The following is a 16647-nucleotide window of genomic DNA, read 5'->3' as shown; positions in this document are numbered from 1 at the left end:
TTGAAAGTCAGGAGCCCAACTCAAGAATAGGGTGATGAAATTGAAAGTCAAGCAACAAAGTGAAATTGAAAGTAAAGCAACAAAGTGAAGAAATTGAAAGCTGGAGCACAAGGCGAATAAATGGAAAATTAAGCAACAATGTGAAACAATTGAAAACCAAGCAACAAGTGATGAAATTGCAAGTCAAGAGCCCGCCTGAAGAATAGGGTGATGAAACTTAAGTCAGGAGCTCAACAGAAGCTGTATAGATAGGATTTTGTAATTTCATTTATGTTTTAACTTATAATTTTCATTTTTTGATGTAATGACAGAGCCGCGGATCAGAACCTCGATGGAACCTCACTCAACTCTCCAGCTTGGTATAGTCCACCTCCTTTCGATCTTGTAAGATACCGGTCACTTGATTCTCTCATAACTTAGGTAGGTAGGATGTCCGCCAAGACTCGGTTGTCCTTCTTTCTTCTGTTTCTTTCTTCGAATAATGATCGGGACAAAATTCTATCTCGTTGTCTACTTTTTTGTATAAAACACTAGGTGTTTACATTCAAAAGGGGCATGATGTAGACACATAATTTTGTCCCGTCGATGATATTTTTATTTTCGATATCACATAATTTAAGCTCACTTTTTATAATTTTTCCCCAAGAAAATAAATATCCACCTCACCTTTACTTATTTATGCATTTACTTTTGTTTTGTTTTTATCCAAATAACAAGCCATAACAAACTTTGTCTTATCCTAATATTCTAACAACCCACCCAACTAAAAATTGACAACACATCCTAACCCCTACCCCTCCTACCCACACCCCTTTGGCTCTACCCCACTAGCAATACATACACGACATATATATACACATAGGGAATAGAAAGGATACAGAATTCATATAAAACAACAAAAATAAAAACCCACCAGAGGATCTCCATTTTTCTCTTCTAGAATACACCATTCTCTCTTCCTTTCCATTTTTCAAAAACAGATAGATACAGGGATTTTCTTCTTCTTCCTCACAAAAAGGATCCAGAGACCAAAAATTCCATGGATCATGATCTTTTTCTCCACAAAATACACGCATATTCTCACCAGTAACACGCACACGCACACTCTCAGAAAACACACACGCGACACTCACTGTTTCACCTCACTAAATTGGTAAACACACACACAGAGAGAGTTGCGAGGGAGAGAGATGGGAGAAAGCAGCTGAACGAGAGAGAGGAAAAAGGAGAATAGGCCGGAGAACACCATTCCGACGACTGTTCGCTCACCGGAAGCCCCATCTCAGGTTTTGTACTGGCCAAATTCGGCGAGATCTATGCCGGTAGTCGGTCATCATTTTTCGACTTGACCGACCAATTTGAAATCACCAAAAATCTCATCGTTTTTTTTATTTTCAAGTAAATCTGGCTTGAATGTGTTGAAACTCACCGGAATCCTCCCTTTCTCATCGTTTTGCCGTTGTCCGAGCTTACCGAAGCTCAGGCTACACTATTTTTTGGTTCTGTTGTGTATTGGGGTTTCTAGGTTCGTCTGACTTTGTGTTTCGTTGCCAGAATCGGGCTTCGGGGGATTCATCATTTTTTTGTTCCTATTTTGGGGTTTAGTATTTCGCGCGTCTCAACCAGTTTTTGGTTTCGAATTCCTCAATATCAGAGTTGGAGTTCGTCACTGTTGAGGTTCGGTTTGAGGTTTTCGAACGCGGATTCTATCCTTTCATTGAAGTATTATTCAATTTCGAAATCTTCGAATTGAGGTCCAATCCTATTCCCTCTTTCTGTTAGTTCATTATTCATTATATTTGGATGCATAAAATTGTGTGTTGTGTCTTGCTTGATCTGCGTTGGTGGTGAATCTTTAGTTGTTTTGAATCGTGAATTAATTTGGGGTGAGAATTGAAAACTTGACATAATTGGTGAATTTTGGTTAGTTTGATTCATTAGTTTTTTGACTTGAAATGAACGTTAATTGAACTTGGTAGTATCTTGATACGTCGATTGGTTTAGGCAAACGTAGGTTGGGTAGGCAAAGTTTAGAAATTGTGGATTTGTTGAATGTTTGAAATTTTGTTGAATAGTTTAGTTTTATCGCATCGAAAAGATGTATTCACTTGGCCGGGGAATGCCTCGAGGTATTTGTATTGATTTATCCGGGGAATGCCCCGAAGAATTTTGTACCCGGAGGACGTTCGTGATCAAGGCCCAAGGCGTCGGGTAGAGTACGGGAGTTTAGTTTAGGATTAGTTTAGAGTAGAGTTGATTTATATTTTCGCATTTTTTTCTATTTCGGGATTGTAATAATCGGACTGGACATTATAATTTTGGATTTATTTTGTTTGTTTGTTTGATTGATCGTTTTGTGTGATTTTGTGTGGTTTATATATTCATAATGTCAAATTAGCCTATACGCTCCGCCAAGCGACCGTGGTCAAACCACGGGATTGAGGGGTGCCTAACACCTTCCCTTCGGTCAACAGAATTCCTTAGCCGGAATTTTTGTTCGCAAACCAGTTTTAAAGAGTCAAACCATTTCAAAAAGAATTTTTCAAAGGTGACTTGGCACATCGAATTATGCCAAGTGACGACTTTGAATTTAATTGTAAAAATTCTTTTCGGAACAAAATTTTCATTTTTTTTGTCACTTAATAATAAAACCCTTTCAAACCTAAAATTAATCTTTTGGAGTATGAAAAAGGGGTGTAACACCGACGTAACCTTGTCTCTATCTAATTCGTCTTCTATATATTTTAAGGGGTGTTTTTTATTTATGGAAATTAATTCTCCTAATACCTTTTACCATATAATTTCTTCTACCATATATTTTAGGATTCTTATTTTATTATTAATTAAAAAATATAATAAAAAATGACGATTTTATCTATTACAGAGAGTTTTAATGAAGGGCAAAAAGTTCAATTCACTTTTCTAAGGGTCTTCACACTTTTAAAATATTATAGATTATAGATTATAGATATAGATATAGATATAGATTATAGATTATAAATATACTTAATAGCACCAACTAGGCAAGCCTTCATGCAGTACCAACTTTTGTTGATATATATAATTATTGTTTACTCTTTGATTATTAACTTCACTTTACTAAAATATTGTACGGGGTATACGTAATGGCGGAGCCAGAATTTTCACTTAGAGGACTCAAAATCGAAAGAACTAGGCACACGAACTAGACGAAAGGGGTTCAAGATCAATTATATATACATAAAAAATAATTTTAACCATGTATAATAGAGTATTATTTTTCGCTGCGAACCCCCTAAACATAAGGTGGCTCCGCTCTTAGATATACGTTCTTGTTCAAAGCAGAATGACACTCAAAACTTCTAAATCCTGGATCCGCATCTCATCCCACTAACCAAAAATACTCCCTACTATTTTAGGTCCTTTAACACAATGAGTGTATCGGTGTCAATCTTGTCACAACATGCAAAAGAAAGTGTTGGATCATATTATTATTATCACTACAAAAAATTAAGCATTCAAAATGCAAGTCACTGTACATGATATACACGTGCCCTAATGAACATTGTGCATTTTCTTGACCCTCTTCATTCCCTCTTTCTCTTAGTCTCCTTTTTCGATTTTCAATAATTACATTAGGGTTTCAATTAATTTAAATTTACATTGATTTAAACTCATTTATGAAAAAGTACTATCTAACATAGAATATTTTTATACCCACACACATAGTACAGTTAAAACACGAGACTCAAAAATAGAGAGATTTCATTTATCACGAAGCGAACATATATATTCACATACTCAGCCAAGTGAAGTGAACATGTATATTCATAGTTCATAATCCACAAAACTAAAAAGAATTCGAAACATGTATATATTGGGAACAGCAAATGCCTACGGTTTACATAGTTCATCTGTACCTACCCTTTTTCCTCCACATTTCCTACGATACACAACCAAAACTATTCTTTAATTTTTCTTGAATTTTTTTTCGGTTTGTTACATAAAGTATGTCTCAAAATAAATGTTACTTTTATCAAAAAGAAGAAATACGAGATTTAAGATAAAAATTACTTGTTGCTTTTTGACATGACACATTAAAAAAATAATTATTGATATGATTATTTTATACTAAACCTATTAATAAATATTTAGAGTAATATGTTTGGAAAATGATTTGAAAAATAAACAATTGATGTTAAGGATAAAATAAGAAGAAAAAAAACTTCTTTATATGTCAAAAGTGACAATTAAAAATAGAAATTCAATTAAGAAAATAATGACAAGTAAAAACAAACCGAGGGAATATGTTTTTGTCAATTTAATAAATACGGCTAACTTAATAAACTCTACTCCCTCCGTCTCATATAAGTTGGTCATTTTTTTTTTATACATATATTAAAAATCATGAATAAGAAGATAATTTTACTAATTCCCCTCTTAAAAAAATTATTGAATATTTTACAAAGAAGTGTGAACACTTTCAAAAGAATTAATTGCAAGAGTAACATGGAAACAGTTTAGTTAATGTTTTCTTGATTTAGTAATATAAACAATTATTCTCTCCGTTTCAAAATAATTGATCCTTCTTGGCTTGACACTCCCCTTAAGAAAATATTTATTACATTTGCTCCTTGTTGACTTGACACTCTCCTTAACAAAATATTTATTAGGAGTCTATTTCAACATAGTTGGCCCTTGTTGACTTGACACTTTCCTTAACAAAATACTCCCTACATCCCAAATTATCCGTCCTAATTGAGATGATACACTGATTAAGAAAAATAATTAATAACATGCCTAGTTTACCATAATACCCTTATTAAATGATGTTTACATTTTAATTTGAAGAAAAAGTAATTAATGCAAAGGGTAAAAACATGAAAAAAAATTGTCTCTTCTTGATTAATGAAAAAAGACAAGTAAAATTAGAAATCAAATTAGAAAATTTGGAACGGATAATTTGGGACGGGGGAGTATTTATTAGGAGTTTATTTTACCAAATTAGCCTTATGAATTATATTTTGAAAATATAAATTTGAATATTTATACTTTGTTTAGTCATTAATTAATTATACTTTTTTGAGGATTCTTCAACTCAAGAGCAGCAAATCAAATTAGTTATTAAAAAACAAATTACGATAGAAAAACGTAACAACTAATAAGAAAAGTATTACACCTGACTAAAATGTATTAGCATTCTTGAAAAATGTTGCAAAGAGAGTACCATTAAGAGTACATCATTAAGAATATAAATGGTGCTTTGATATTAGCTAGCCATCAATATTTTGGAACTAACAACAAGACACAATTAAGAGGGGCAAAATGATAAAGTTACATTATCAATCATTGTTTTCTTAATAGTTGTGTCATCCCAATTTAGGACGGGTAAAATGGGACGGAAGGAGTAACTTGTATGAAATGAGGCAAAGTTACACTTATTTTGAGATGAGAGAGTATTAAATTGTGTGAAATGAGCCAAAGTTATATTCTCTCCGTTCCATTTTACCCGTCCCAAATTTTTTAATTTGATATCCCATTTTACTTGTCCTTTTTTACTTATGAAGACAAGACAAATTTATTTTTTTCATTATACCCTTAGTGTAATTGATTACTCCTTATTATTAGCATTCTTGAAAAATGTTGCAAAGATGAGTACCATTAAGAGTATACCATTAAGAATATAAATGGTGTTTTGATATTAGTCATCCATCAATATTGGAACTAACAACAAGACACAATTAAGAGGGGCAAAATGATAAAGTTACATTATCAATCATTGTTTTCTTAATAGATGTGTCATCCCGATTTGGGACGGATAAAATGGAACGGAGGGAATACTTATTTTGAGATGATGAGAGAGTATTAACTTGTGTGAAATGAGGCAAAGTTACACTTATTTTGAAAAAGAGAGAGTACAAACTTGACCCTCACGCGTGCACCCCTCACAAACGTTTCATCTTTTATTATTGCCTATACATAATTCTTTTTCTTTCCTCACTTTTCTTCATTCCCACCACTTCTTTTTTCTCCTTTTGCTTCCAATATTTTTCATTCAATATTCAACCAGACATCACTCTCCATTTCTTTATTTTGAACTTATTATTTTAGTAACAATTATCCAATGGTTCGTTTTACGCTAATGCTTTTGATTGCTTTGGTTATTATATTAGTTTGTGTTGCACCATGTTTTGAAGCAAGAAAACTATTGAACAACATGGATAAGAAAAAGAGCAATGACTTTTTACCTATTCCAGAAGGCAAATTGGTGCTAAATGCCCATGCCACATTAGTAAATTCGAAAAAAACAAATGTTAGCGGTCATGTTGATCGCAATTTGGAATCGGTCCCTAGTCCTGCTATTGGCCATGTAAATCGCGATATGGAGTCGGTCTCTAGTCCTGCAATTGGTAATGTTAATCACAATTTGAAGTCAGTCCCTAGTCCTGCCATTGGCCATGTTGATCGCAATTTGAAGCCAGTCCCTAGTCCTGCAATTGGTAATCTTAATCACAATTTGAAATCAGTCCCTAGTCCTGCCATTGGCCATGTTGATCACAATTTGAGGTCAGTCCCTAGTCCAGCAATTGGCCACGTAAATCGCAACTTGGAATCAATCCCGAGTCCTGGAATTGGCTATGTCAATCGCAATTTGGAGTCTGTCCCTAGTCCTACAATTGGCAATGTACATCGTAATTTGGAGTTAGTCCCTAGTCCTGCAATTGATCATGTAAATCGCAATTTAATATCAATACCGAGTCCTGAAATTGGCAATATTTATTACAATCTGAAATCAGTCCCAAGTCTGGGAATTGGCAATATTTATCATAATCTGAATTCAGTCCCAAGTCCGGGAATTGGCAATGTTTATCACAATCTGAAATCAGTCCCAAGTTCGGGAATTGGCAATGTTTATCACAATCTGAATTTAGTCCCAAGTTCGAAAATTGGCAATGTTTATCACAATCTGAAATCAGTCCCAAGTTCGGGAGATGGCAATGTTTATCACAATTTGGAATCAATCTCTAGTTCTGAAATTGATCGTGTTAATCGCAACTTGAAATTAGTCCCAAATTCTGAAATTGGCCATGTTGATTGCAATTTGGACACGGACAACTTCTGATTATGCAGTGGAATGCAATATATCTACAATATTATGTGACAGTTTGTGTAGGGACATATATGCTCATACATGTTCTTTTTAGGACTGTCGAAAAAAACTCCTATTTTATTTTTACAATTAATCTAATGATAAAATTATCATTTTATATATTTTTAATGAGATAGTTTATTGTCATATAAACATATATCTAAACTTCATCTTAAATCTTGCTGTGAAAGAAAAAAGGAGCTTTTCAGTCAAACAGTATCATTGTAATAAATGTAATAATATACGGGCTTGTCTGGTTGGGTGGCAAGCTATTCTGAGATTAATTATCATGAAATAAGTTCTCCCGTAATTATTATTCCGTCTCAATGTGGGATAAACATAACATCATAATTTTGAAATATCATAATTTTGAAATAATTAATTTTATTTCAATTAAATATAAAATAAGCTCATCTTAAAATTATTCGCCGACTGAGTTATTCCTTATCCCCCTTCAAACGAGCCCTAGGTACTTATAGTGTGGTTGGTGTCTTTTGAGCTTTTGTAGACCGTGGACTTTGAGCTCATCTACGATTCGCATGCATGGACGTGTCATTATCATGGAAAGTATGAAAATTACATATTAATTGGGACGACCAAAGTCAGAAATTTCCTATAAACACATAATATAATGGAACGCATGAAAACAGCAGACACACATGCATGCATAACTATATGTATAACAAGTTAACGACAATAACATATTCATTGTGACTTCGCAAGTGAGGTTTGAAAAAGAAAGGGTAAAATAATCTTAATTAAGGGTATGTTTGGAATGAAGAATTTTTATTTTTATTTTTGGAAAATAAGTGGTTTGTGATAAGTAGCCCCGAAAATATTAACTAAGAGTATTTATATGTTATTTAGAAAAAAAAAATATGAAGGCGGGTGGGGTTGTGATTGAAGGGTCAAGGGTTAGGTGATTTGGATGGGCAAGGCGGAGGCAATGAACATGGAATTCAACTTATGCAATACGTTTTTCCTACTTCTATCAAGAAGGCCATTTTGCTCATTTTTAATGATTTTATTTTCTAGAAATGGTATTTTTCAAATATTTTGACCAACCAAACATAACAAAATTGGAAGATGTTTTCTTGAAAATACAATCAAAGTATCCTCATAAATCGAAATTACAGGAAGGCGCCACATGAAATTTGAAGTTACAGTGAATGCAATCTCTCCACTCCGAATTAAGTAATTATCAAGCATGGGGAATTTATCTTATGGGAGAAAAGAAAAAAACTGCAACATGAGGTTGCATATATTACATAGTTAAGGAGGTGTTAGAGTTCAAAATTTTCTAATTAAAAGTTTAAATATTTAATGCTTCATTCCTTCACACATAATTTAAGAAAGTAAAAAATAAAAAACTTTTGAATCTTATAGTATTAAAATAACATACGCATAATATACCAATTATGCCTTGAATCTCGTAATCTCAAATACCGTGATGTTAAAATTATAATAAATAAATTAAAATCTTATGAAACAAAATGCAAATACCCAGACAACCATCGTAGATAACACAAGCTCTCAACAATCATAGATATATGTAATTTTCTCTTGTCGCCATGGCTAAATTTAGGACTTTTTTAACATGATAAATTTCATAAAAGGGGTTGTAGTAAATAAGTTTTATCAATTAAGCTAGATGTTCTAGTAAAGTCCAGAATATCAAATAAGTTTTGAAGTCATTTTATACTAGAGATTTGTTTATATGAAAGATTTTTTTCAGGTCTAACACGATAAAAGCACTCTCCAAAGATACAAAAAATCTAATTTTTGACAGAAACATCCATAATAATGTCTCGACTAGATTTTGGGGAAGGAAAGGAAGGAGGAATCGAGGAGAAAAAAAAGAGAACAAGTATTGAAGATGAATAGATTGGATATGTGAGTCATTTTTGTTCATATCCAAATTCAATTTAACTTGCTCATTTGCTATCACTATATATATATATATTCCCTGTAAACTATGTGGACAATACTAAGGTTCAGGTCTGTAACTTGAAATAATGGGCATAAGGCCCAAAAGGCATTGGAAGCCACTGCAGTCTTTTAAAAGAATGGGCTAGCGAAAAAACTAGAAAAGGATGAATTTGATATTTGGAGCCTCATTTTGTCTTCAACCCAAAAAAAAAAAGGTTTTTTTTTTTTTTATATGTATTTCATGCTGATATTCGGTGTCTACAATAAATACGAGCACAATAATAATATAGCTAGTGAAGTTTATAATGGGGTTTGAAGTAAATAGAATGCATAGTTCTCATGAAAGTAGAGAAACTTTTCCAAGGATTCCTCAGCTCAAGAGCAGCAAATCAAATTAGTTATTAAAACAAAATTACGGTAGAAAAAAGTGACAACTAATAAGAAAAGTATTACACTTGACTAAGAGCCCATTTGAATTGACTTATTTTAAATGCTTGTAAGTCAAAATGACTTTTAAGTACTTTTGAAGTGTTTGAATATATTTTAAAAGTGTTTATAAGCATTTAATTTTAAGCAAAAATACTAAAAATAAGTCAAAAATCATAAATTAAAAATCTTAACATGACTTTTGGCTTAAAATGCTAAAAATAAGTCAAAATCTATAAGTTAAATTTTTCTAGCTTATGATGTATGTCTTATAAGTCAAAAGTCAAGCCAAACAGACACTAAATCCAATTTCACTTGAACCCATACAAGAGTAAAGCCCCCACCGAAGCTCCATATCAAGGACTCGAAAACAAAACTCCTAAACAAAAATAACTACTACTTCACCATAACCTTCGTTAGTTCAAAGGTTCACTCCTCATTCAGCTACATCAGAAAACAAAACCGAAGTGTAAAATTATACAATAATAAAGCTACGTCAGATATAAAGAATAATATAGCACTCCAAATGTGCACATACAAACATTAATTCAATATAATATAGCCGAATCATATTAATAAAATAATGTACACAGCTAAGATTCTTCTTCCACCATCCCTCGCCAAATATTAACAAAATTGGAGGAATGACTTTTCTACTTTAAAAATTAAAAACCTTACTACTAAATACTACTATTATTACTACTAATAGTAATAATACATATCCAACCAAACAAACAGAGAAAAACAAAGACATTGTTTGGTAACACTATTCCAAGTTTCCAACAGACAACAAAGATGATCAACGCGCTTTCCCTTTATTGAAAAGCCATGCCATGCCCCCCTCTATATTCTTCCATCATTCTGGTCTGTTTGTACCCATTCACAATATTAAAATAACACCATATGATGATAGCTGTAGTTTTGATGTTGTGGGGGTCCATTTGCTAATGAGGGAATCTGATGCTGTGGTCAACATAGGTAAACTTGACACTGAATGACAGTTTTACCAATCTTGAAACCGGGAACCACGGTGAAACCTACGCGTGGTTCGGTCTCTGGTGATCCGTTCCATGAGAAGAATGCTTCTTCATTCAGACTCTCCATGTAAACGTCTGAAAAACGACTACCTCTGCTTGATTGGAAGATTGAAGCTATGGGGTCGAAGGAGAACGCAAGACAGTGCAGTAACCAGATGCGCTTAGCCATTTCGCTAAATGTGAAGAAGAAAGTTGTCTCTGGATACTCACCCGAATCGAGTATGTTTCTTTGATCCAGGTTGCCAAATATGGAGTCTTCCATCTTGGGGTGGATTAGTTTCAGGTACTTAGCACGACAGAATCTTGCGAAAGTTGATTTGGGTTTCCAGGCTAAGTAATCAGCTGGCTTCACGGATCTTAGCTCTATGAATCTGTCAAAAAACAGCCGTTGCATCTTCTTTTGCTCAGGTAGGGTCTCTGTTGAGACGGCAAAGTTTGGATAGTTGAAACCATCAAACATCTCCCGGCAAACGAAAGATTCAAAGGCATAACATATGTCATTTGCTTTCAAGAACTTTACCCCGGGTTGGATGGAACTGGCTGCAGCATCTAACTTCCACCCAGCATCTTCCATCTCCTTGTTAAGCAACCTAACAAAGCTTCGAATCGACCTAATTGTCTGCTGAAGGAACGTGACAAAATGGCTTGGGTTCAAGCTTGAAAAGTGAAGATTGCCCAAAGGAGACACCGGCCCACTGGCATTCAACCTCTTCTCAAGCAGCTTGTTTTCTTTATTAGCCTCGACCAGCTTCTCCCGAAGAAACATAATTTCTGATTCCTTGAGTTTGAGCTGTGAATCGAGCTTCTTTCCCATGACATCATACGTCTTCAAAACACTCTTCTGTTCCTGAATTTCAGCCAAAAGGAGAGTTTTCTCTGGGGAATATTCATCAAACTGCTTCTTCACAAAGCACTGTTTCAATTCAGACAAATTTTTCAGCTCCGACACCACCAACTCATCAGCAGATTGAATTCCATCAGGGTCATATGGAGACTGAGCAAATTGCAATTGGGCATATGCTGCTTTAATAGCTGAGATATTGGCAAACAGCTTGGCAAGAAAAGCTTCTGCAGCTGCTTTCTGAAGCTTTTCATCTTCATCATCAAAGGACTTGAACTGTGTTTTCTTGAGTAGCTCACTCTTCAGTATATCATTCTTTACGACATCATCATCCTTGACATGTTCAGTGAGTTTCGGTTTATGGTTTCCTCCTGTTAGAGCTCGAATGTGCAAAACCTTAGCGAATGTGCGAGCCAATTTGCTCTTACTCGGGGTCACAGCAGATCGATTAACTGAATCCATCTGAAGCGAAAATAAGGATGTGAAGTTGATATTATATCATACTATAGGTTGGAGCAACATAATCATTTCAGCTAATGCTAATAACAGTGTCATTTAAACAGAGAAAAGGAATACAATGATGGCAATAACGACTATCTACCAAATGATTAACATGTTACAGCTAAAGAAAAAAGCGACACACTTTAACTCTTCAATCGAGGCGGTTAAAGGTAATTGGAATTTCTTTTTGTTCTCTATTTAAGTATCGACTTTGTGGCCTCTCATTGTCCCTTTTGCAAGTTCAAAAAGTAGAGTTAATTGGAAGAATCCTACAGGATGAACAGAGAAGTAGAAGAAAAGAGAAAAAAAAAGTTGAAAGAATATCTCTCAATCAAAGGACACTATCAAAAGGCATATCTACATTACAAGTTCGTAAATGCTTTTTATATAGTAGGTAGTATTAAAAAGACACTAGATAGGCAACTTCTTGGCAACAATATAAAAATGGTTAGCTGGGAACATAAAGAACTTCTGCAGTGCAATATTTTTATAGTACTAAATAATTTTGAAGCGGCATGATTTGGCCCAAAAATATTTACGACTCAACAGCCTCTGCCTAACTCAAGAATAGTATTAATTCCCCAATCAATAACCTTAAATGTCGCACCTGAGGGTGTGTCCTAGTGGTCAAACTCAAGAACGGTATTAATTCCCCAATCAATAACCTTTATTGTCGCACCCAAGGGTGTGCCCTAGTGGTCAATGAAGTGGGTTGAGTATCTAGGTCTTAGGTTCAAATCCCAGTAGCGACAAAAGAACTCTTGGTGATTCTTTCTATCTGTCCTATCTTGATGGACAAAATTACCTTACATATATTGTCACATGTTGTTGGTGGAAAGTGGAAGGTATCCCGTGGATTTAGTAGAGGTGCACGAAAGCTAGCCTGGACATCACGGTTTCTAAAAAAAAATAATCTTTATCGTCAATTTCCCACAGCCAAAGACTTGACGCACAAAGCCACATCCTAAGCTGCGGGGACTCTTCACTTTTGATGTCGCACCCGTGTTAGATTCTCCAAAAATACACTACTTTTGGCGAATCCGACACGTACGAGCTGACACATTTGAAGAGTTCGAGCAACATAGGCCACATCAATGTGCAGATGAAAACAAATCATGGAGTAAAAATATTACCTACTAATGAATTAATGCAGTTTTGCTATAGGGATGATAAAACCACACTCCAAAGTCCTAAGCAAATAGTACTCCCATACTTAGCAAATCAAACTTAAGCCCCCCACAACCAATTGAATACTCTTAAAAAGCAAATCTTTGGACAGAATCATTTGAAAACAACCTTATTACTAATAAATAATTCATATTAAGATTCTTATGGGACGGCAAAGATTGCCAACCTGTTTGTGATTAGGCAAGGCCCACTAATCTAAGAAATTATCCCTAAAACTTTTACTCCACCCAAAATCTTGGGGATAGAGAAGAAAAAATTAGAGACAATCAAGGAGCAAATATATACAAAGTAAGGATTCGAAGATAACCACATGAAGTCGTAATAATGGGTTCTAAATTTATAATTTTTACACACATATTTAGTAGATTTCTTAAAACAAATATAGAGCTAGGAGCCGAAAACATACATTATTGAATTCGACTGAGCTCGTAAATAATCATCCTTTACACCAAAAGTTGTGATGGAATAATTTCTTTCATTCATAACCAGAATCCATCCTTAACTAGACGTTTCAGATTTACAGAATGAAAATGAATGGAATAATGACCCCCACCCCACCCCACAGTTAGACCATAATTCACGCAAGACTCTTGTGCTCACACTATTCACACCAAAGTAAATCAACAAACATGCATTTCCTACTACATTACACATTAAATTCCACTTCAAAAATTCTTTGACCAACACCTACCACAAAATTAATCCAAGTAAAAGACTCAAAAGCCAGTGCCTGTAACAAAACTTCGCAATAGTCCAATTTACCCTTTATTCAAAAGTACTGAATATCCATCCAAACTTTAGACGTGTCACCTGGCATGAACAGGGCCCATTGTTAACACATCACTGTGCAGTTAATGGACTGATATAGTAATTTCATCACACGTCATTCAACCATTCTGCAAATAAATCACGTGGGTCCTAGTAATCTTTCACTACCTTTGATTACACACATCCAAAGGCACATATAAATGCCCGTTGGACTTACTTTGCCTCCTCGATAAATGAGCCCCCAATATAATCCAACGGACAAAAACAAATTTAGCAGAAAATGTTTTTTCATTAAAAGTCAAGTCACGTGAAACTATTTCAGGTGCCAGTAAGAATCTACTACTACTTCCGTCCATTCTTTACTTTGTATAGTATAGTGAAAATAATTGTCCAAATTAAAATAATGATAGTAGTGTGCAACCTCTCTAGCTAACTTAAGATGCAATTTCTATCATTTTGTGTCGATAAAACTGCTTAGGAGGTGGTAGTACGTATTACGTATATTTTACCATCTTCAAACTCCATTAGGTGGAAAGACAATGGATACGTTGTCGTATTTTGTTAACAACATACCCACAGTAATTGTAACAAAGTGGGGTTCGGAGAGGTCATTTCTGTTAAGCCGTGGAATACAAATAAATAGAAACAAAAACAAACATACTTCATCCCTCCTATTTTATGTGGAATATTTTGATCAAATACGAAGTTTAAGAAATAAAAAACGACTTGATAATGTTCAGTAATTGTCCTTTATTAAAAAAATACTACTATCGTCTTTAATTAACTAGGACATCGTAAGTGAGGCTAATAAAAATAAAAGTAAAATTACATCTTTAAATAATTACCAAATAAAAAATGACATTATTTTAAAGACAGACAAAAAAAGCACATAAAATGAGACGAAGAGAATATTAATAGTTTAATACTAATATACAACAATAAAATAACATTATAACTAAACTATACAAGACACAAGATACTAACAAAACCAAAAAAAAAATACAAGAATAGTACAACAACTATTAGTAGAGGCACAATACAATGCCCTCTGACTTACTAATGTGAACATTCTCTTATCTACTAGCTTTATACACCAATTTGTGTCAATTTTTAGAGTTGTTACTAAAAACTTTATTAATTAATAAAGGTGATCTAACAAAATTATTTTTTATTTATTACGTATTTCTTAATTAGTGTGAGTCAAAAATCAGAAAATACTTATCCTGGAATATGGCCTCTCTATCACACATTTGAGGCAGAGGTATAGACTGCGTAGGTTTACCCTCCCCAGTCCCCAAGCCACACTTGGTGGGAAGTTGTTGTTATTGAGTCAAAATTCAGGAAATAAATAACGAGGGTCACACGGTAAGCTACTGTGGGGGAGCACACACTGAAGCAAACACGACAATAAAACCTAAACGTGCTCCCCGAATTACATAAGGCATACGAATAACTACTGATTCTCTACATACGGGTGCAGAATAAAAAGATTTATACTAAACCAATCAATCTAATCCATTACCATTCATTTTTCTATTACATTAATATCATAGAAATTTCAAAGTAACTTACCTTCGCCCAAAACCTTCAGAAAAAACAAAAAACTGTAGAATATTCAGCTCCGTGTACAGAAAATCTCAATGAAACATAAAATCACCACAATCCTCCATTCATAACAACTCTATACCAAAAAAAAAAAAATCAAAAAGAAAAAATAATCGGGAAACTTTAAAAAAAAAAAAATAGGTTCATTGATTCATATATAGATTTTATAAAATAAAATTTAAAAAATGATACCTTTGGGAATCGAAATAGCACTAAAAATCCAAATTTCTTCTTTCCCTATGATTATAGAAGCCTTAAGCTAAAAAACTCAGAAGAGCTGGCATTGAAATAAATACGATGGAGATAAGCTGCTATATGAATGGTGTGGTGCTTTTGTTGTCTTTAGATATGAAAAAACAATTGATGGGTGTTTTTAGGGAAGAGAGAAAAAAAATCGGAGCTCGAGGGGAAGAAAAAATGGAGAGAAAGAGGGCAAATGGAAAAAGACGAAAAGGACCAAGGGAAAATGGGGAAGTGTTGGAGAACTAAAGTATTGGGAATTTAAAAGATTTTCAGATTTTTGGTTGGGTCAATTTATGGGATGTGAATAGGAGAAACAAAAAAAATATTATGGGATGTGAATATGACGGAATTGCCCATGATGTTTTTGGGTGATATGTGGGTAGGTGTGAATAGAAGCTTAGCTGGATTAAGGGTGTTTTGGTAATTGTATATTTACGGCTGACGCACTGTGAATTCGCACAGGTGTTTGTGTGTGTACAGGAGGAACGAAAGGTGGATGTTTTTGAAACGTTTAAAAATATCAAAATGAAAGAAGGTACAAATACTTACTCATAGGGGTTTTCACCGAATAAAAAACGATCCGAAAAATCGATAATATTTGAATTAAATTTTAATTTAATTAAAAATTCAAAAATATAATTAAATTGATAAATTATATATATATTTTTTATAATTATATAAATTATTTTTAATGAATAATTTTTAGTTTGAATTATATATACGTAATATGTTCATCAAAATTTATTTAAGAAATAAAAAAAAATAAAAAAAAGAGGGTTAGATCAGGTCTTAATTTAAAAGTAGTTATATAACATATTGTTGTACACAATTGATAATGTATTCTGGATATAAGTTTTTCTTTCAGTAAATTTGTCTTTGAAATTCATATTATTTTGATATTTTGGCTCAGTTAAGTGAAGAAAAAGAATTAAGTAATGTTATTTCTTTGCTGATGGTATAGTCTTATTTTTATTTTTTAT

The 16647-nt window shown here is 33.6% G+C and overlaps 2 protein-coding genes across 5 annotated transcripts; one reads left to right on the top strand and one right to left on the bottom strand.

Moving 5' to 3' along the window:
* The first annotated feature begins 5880 nt into the window (after positions 1 to 5880).
* Positions 5881 to 7258, top strand: LOC107878583 (protein app1-like). Its single transcript, XM_016725625.2, has one exon. It carries the CDS (start codon positions 6104 to 6106, stop codon positions 7100 to 7102), a length of 999 nt encoding a protein of 332 aa, XP_016581111.2. The 5' UTR covers positions 5881 to 6103; the 3' UTR covers positions 7103 to 7258.
* Positions 7259 to 10031: 2773 nt separating this feature from the next.
* On the bottom strand, positions 10032 to 15950 carry LOC107878582 (protein GRAVITROPIC IN THE LIGHT 1). 4 transcript variants are annotated; one of them, XM_016725622.2, is made up of 3 exons: positions 15617 to 15950; positions 15392 to 15500; positions 10032 to 11824 (listed from the first exon to the last, which is right to left on the bottom strand). In XM_016725622.2, the coding sequence occupies exon 3, from the start codon at positions 11822 to 11824 to the stop codon at positions 10454 to 10456; it is 1371 nt and encodes a 456-aa protein (XP_016581108.2). In that variant the 5' UTR covers positions 15392 to 15500; positions 15617 to 15950; the 3' UTR covers positions 10032 to 10453. The 4 variants fall into 4 exon arrangements, with proteins under 4 accessions (XP_016581108.2, XP_016581107.2, XP_016581110.2 ...); XM_016725621.2 differs by lacking the exon at positions 15392 to 15500 and having other exon boundaries at positions 15617 to 15936; XM_016725624.2 differs by lacking the exons at positions 15392 to 15500; positions 15617 to 15950 and adding an exon at positions 13743 to 14300.
* Positions 15951 to 16647: the final 697 nt, after the last annotated feature.

The sequence above is a fragment of the Capsicum annuum genome, chromosome 7 (assembly GCF_002878395.1).
Source record: "Capsicum annuum cultivar UCD-10X-F1 chromosome 7, UCD10Xv1.1, whole genome shotgun sequence".
Classification (NCBI taxonomy): Eukaryota; Viridiplantae; Streptophyta; class Magnoliopsida; order Solanales; family Solanaceae; genus Capsicum; species Capsicum annuum.
This window is presented reverse-complemented; position numbering and strand designations above follow the sequence as displayed.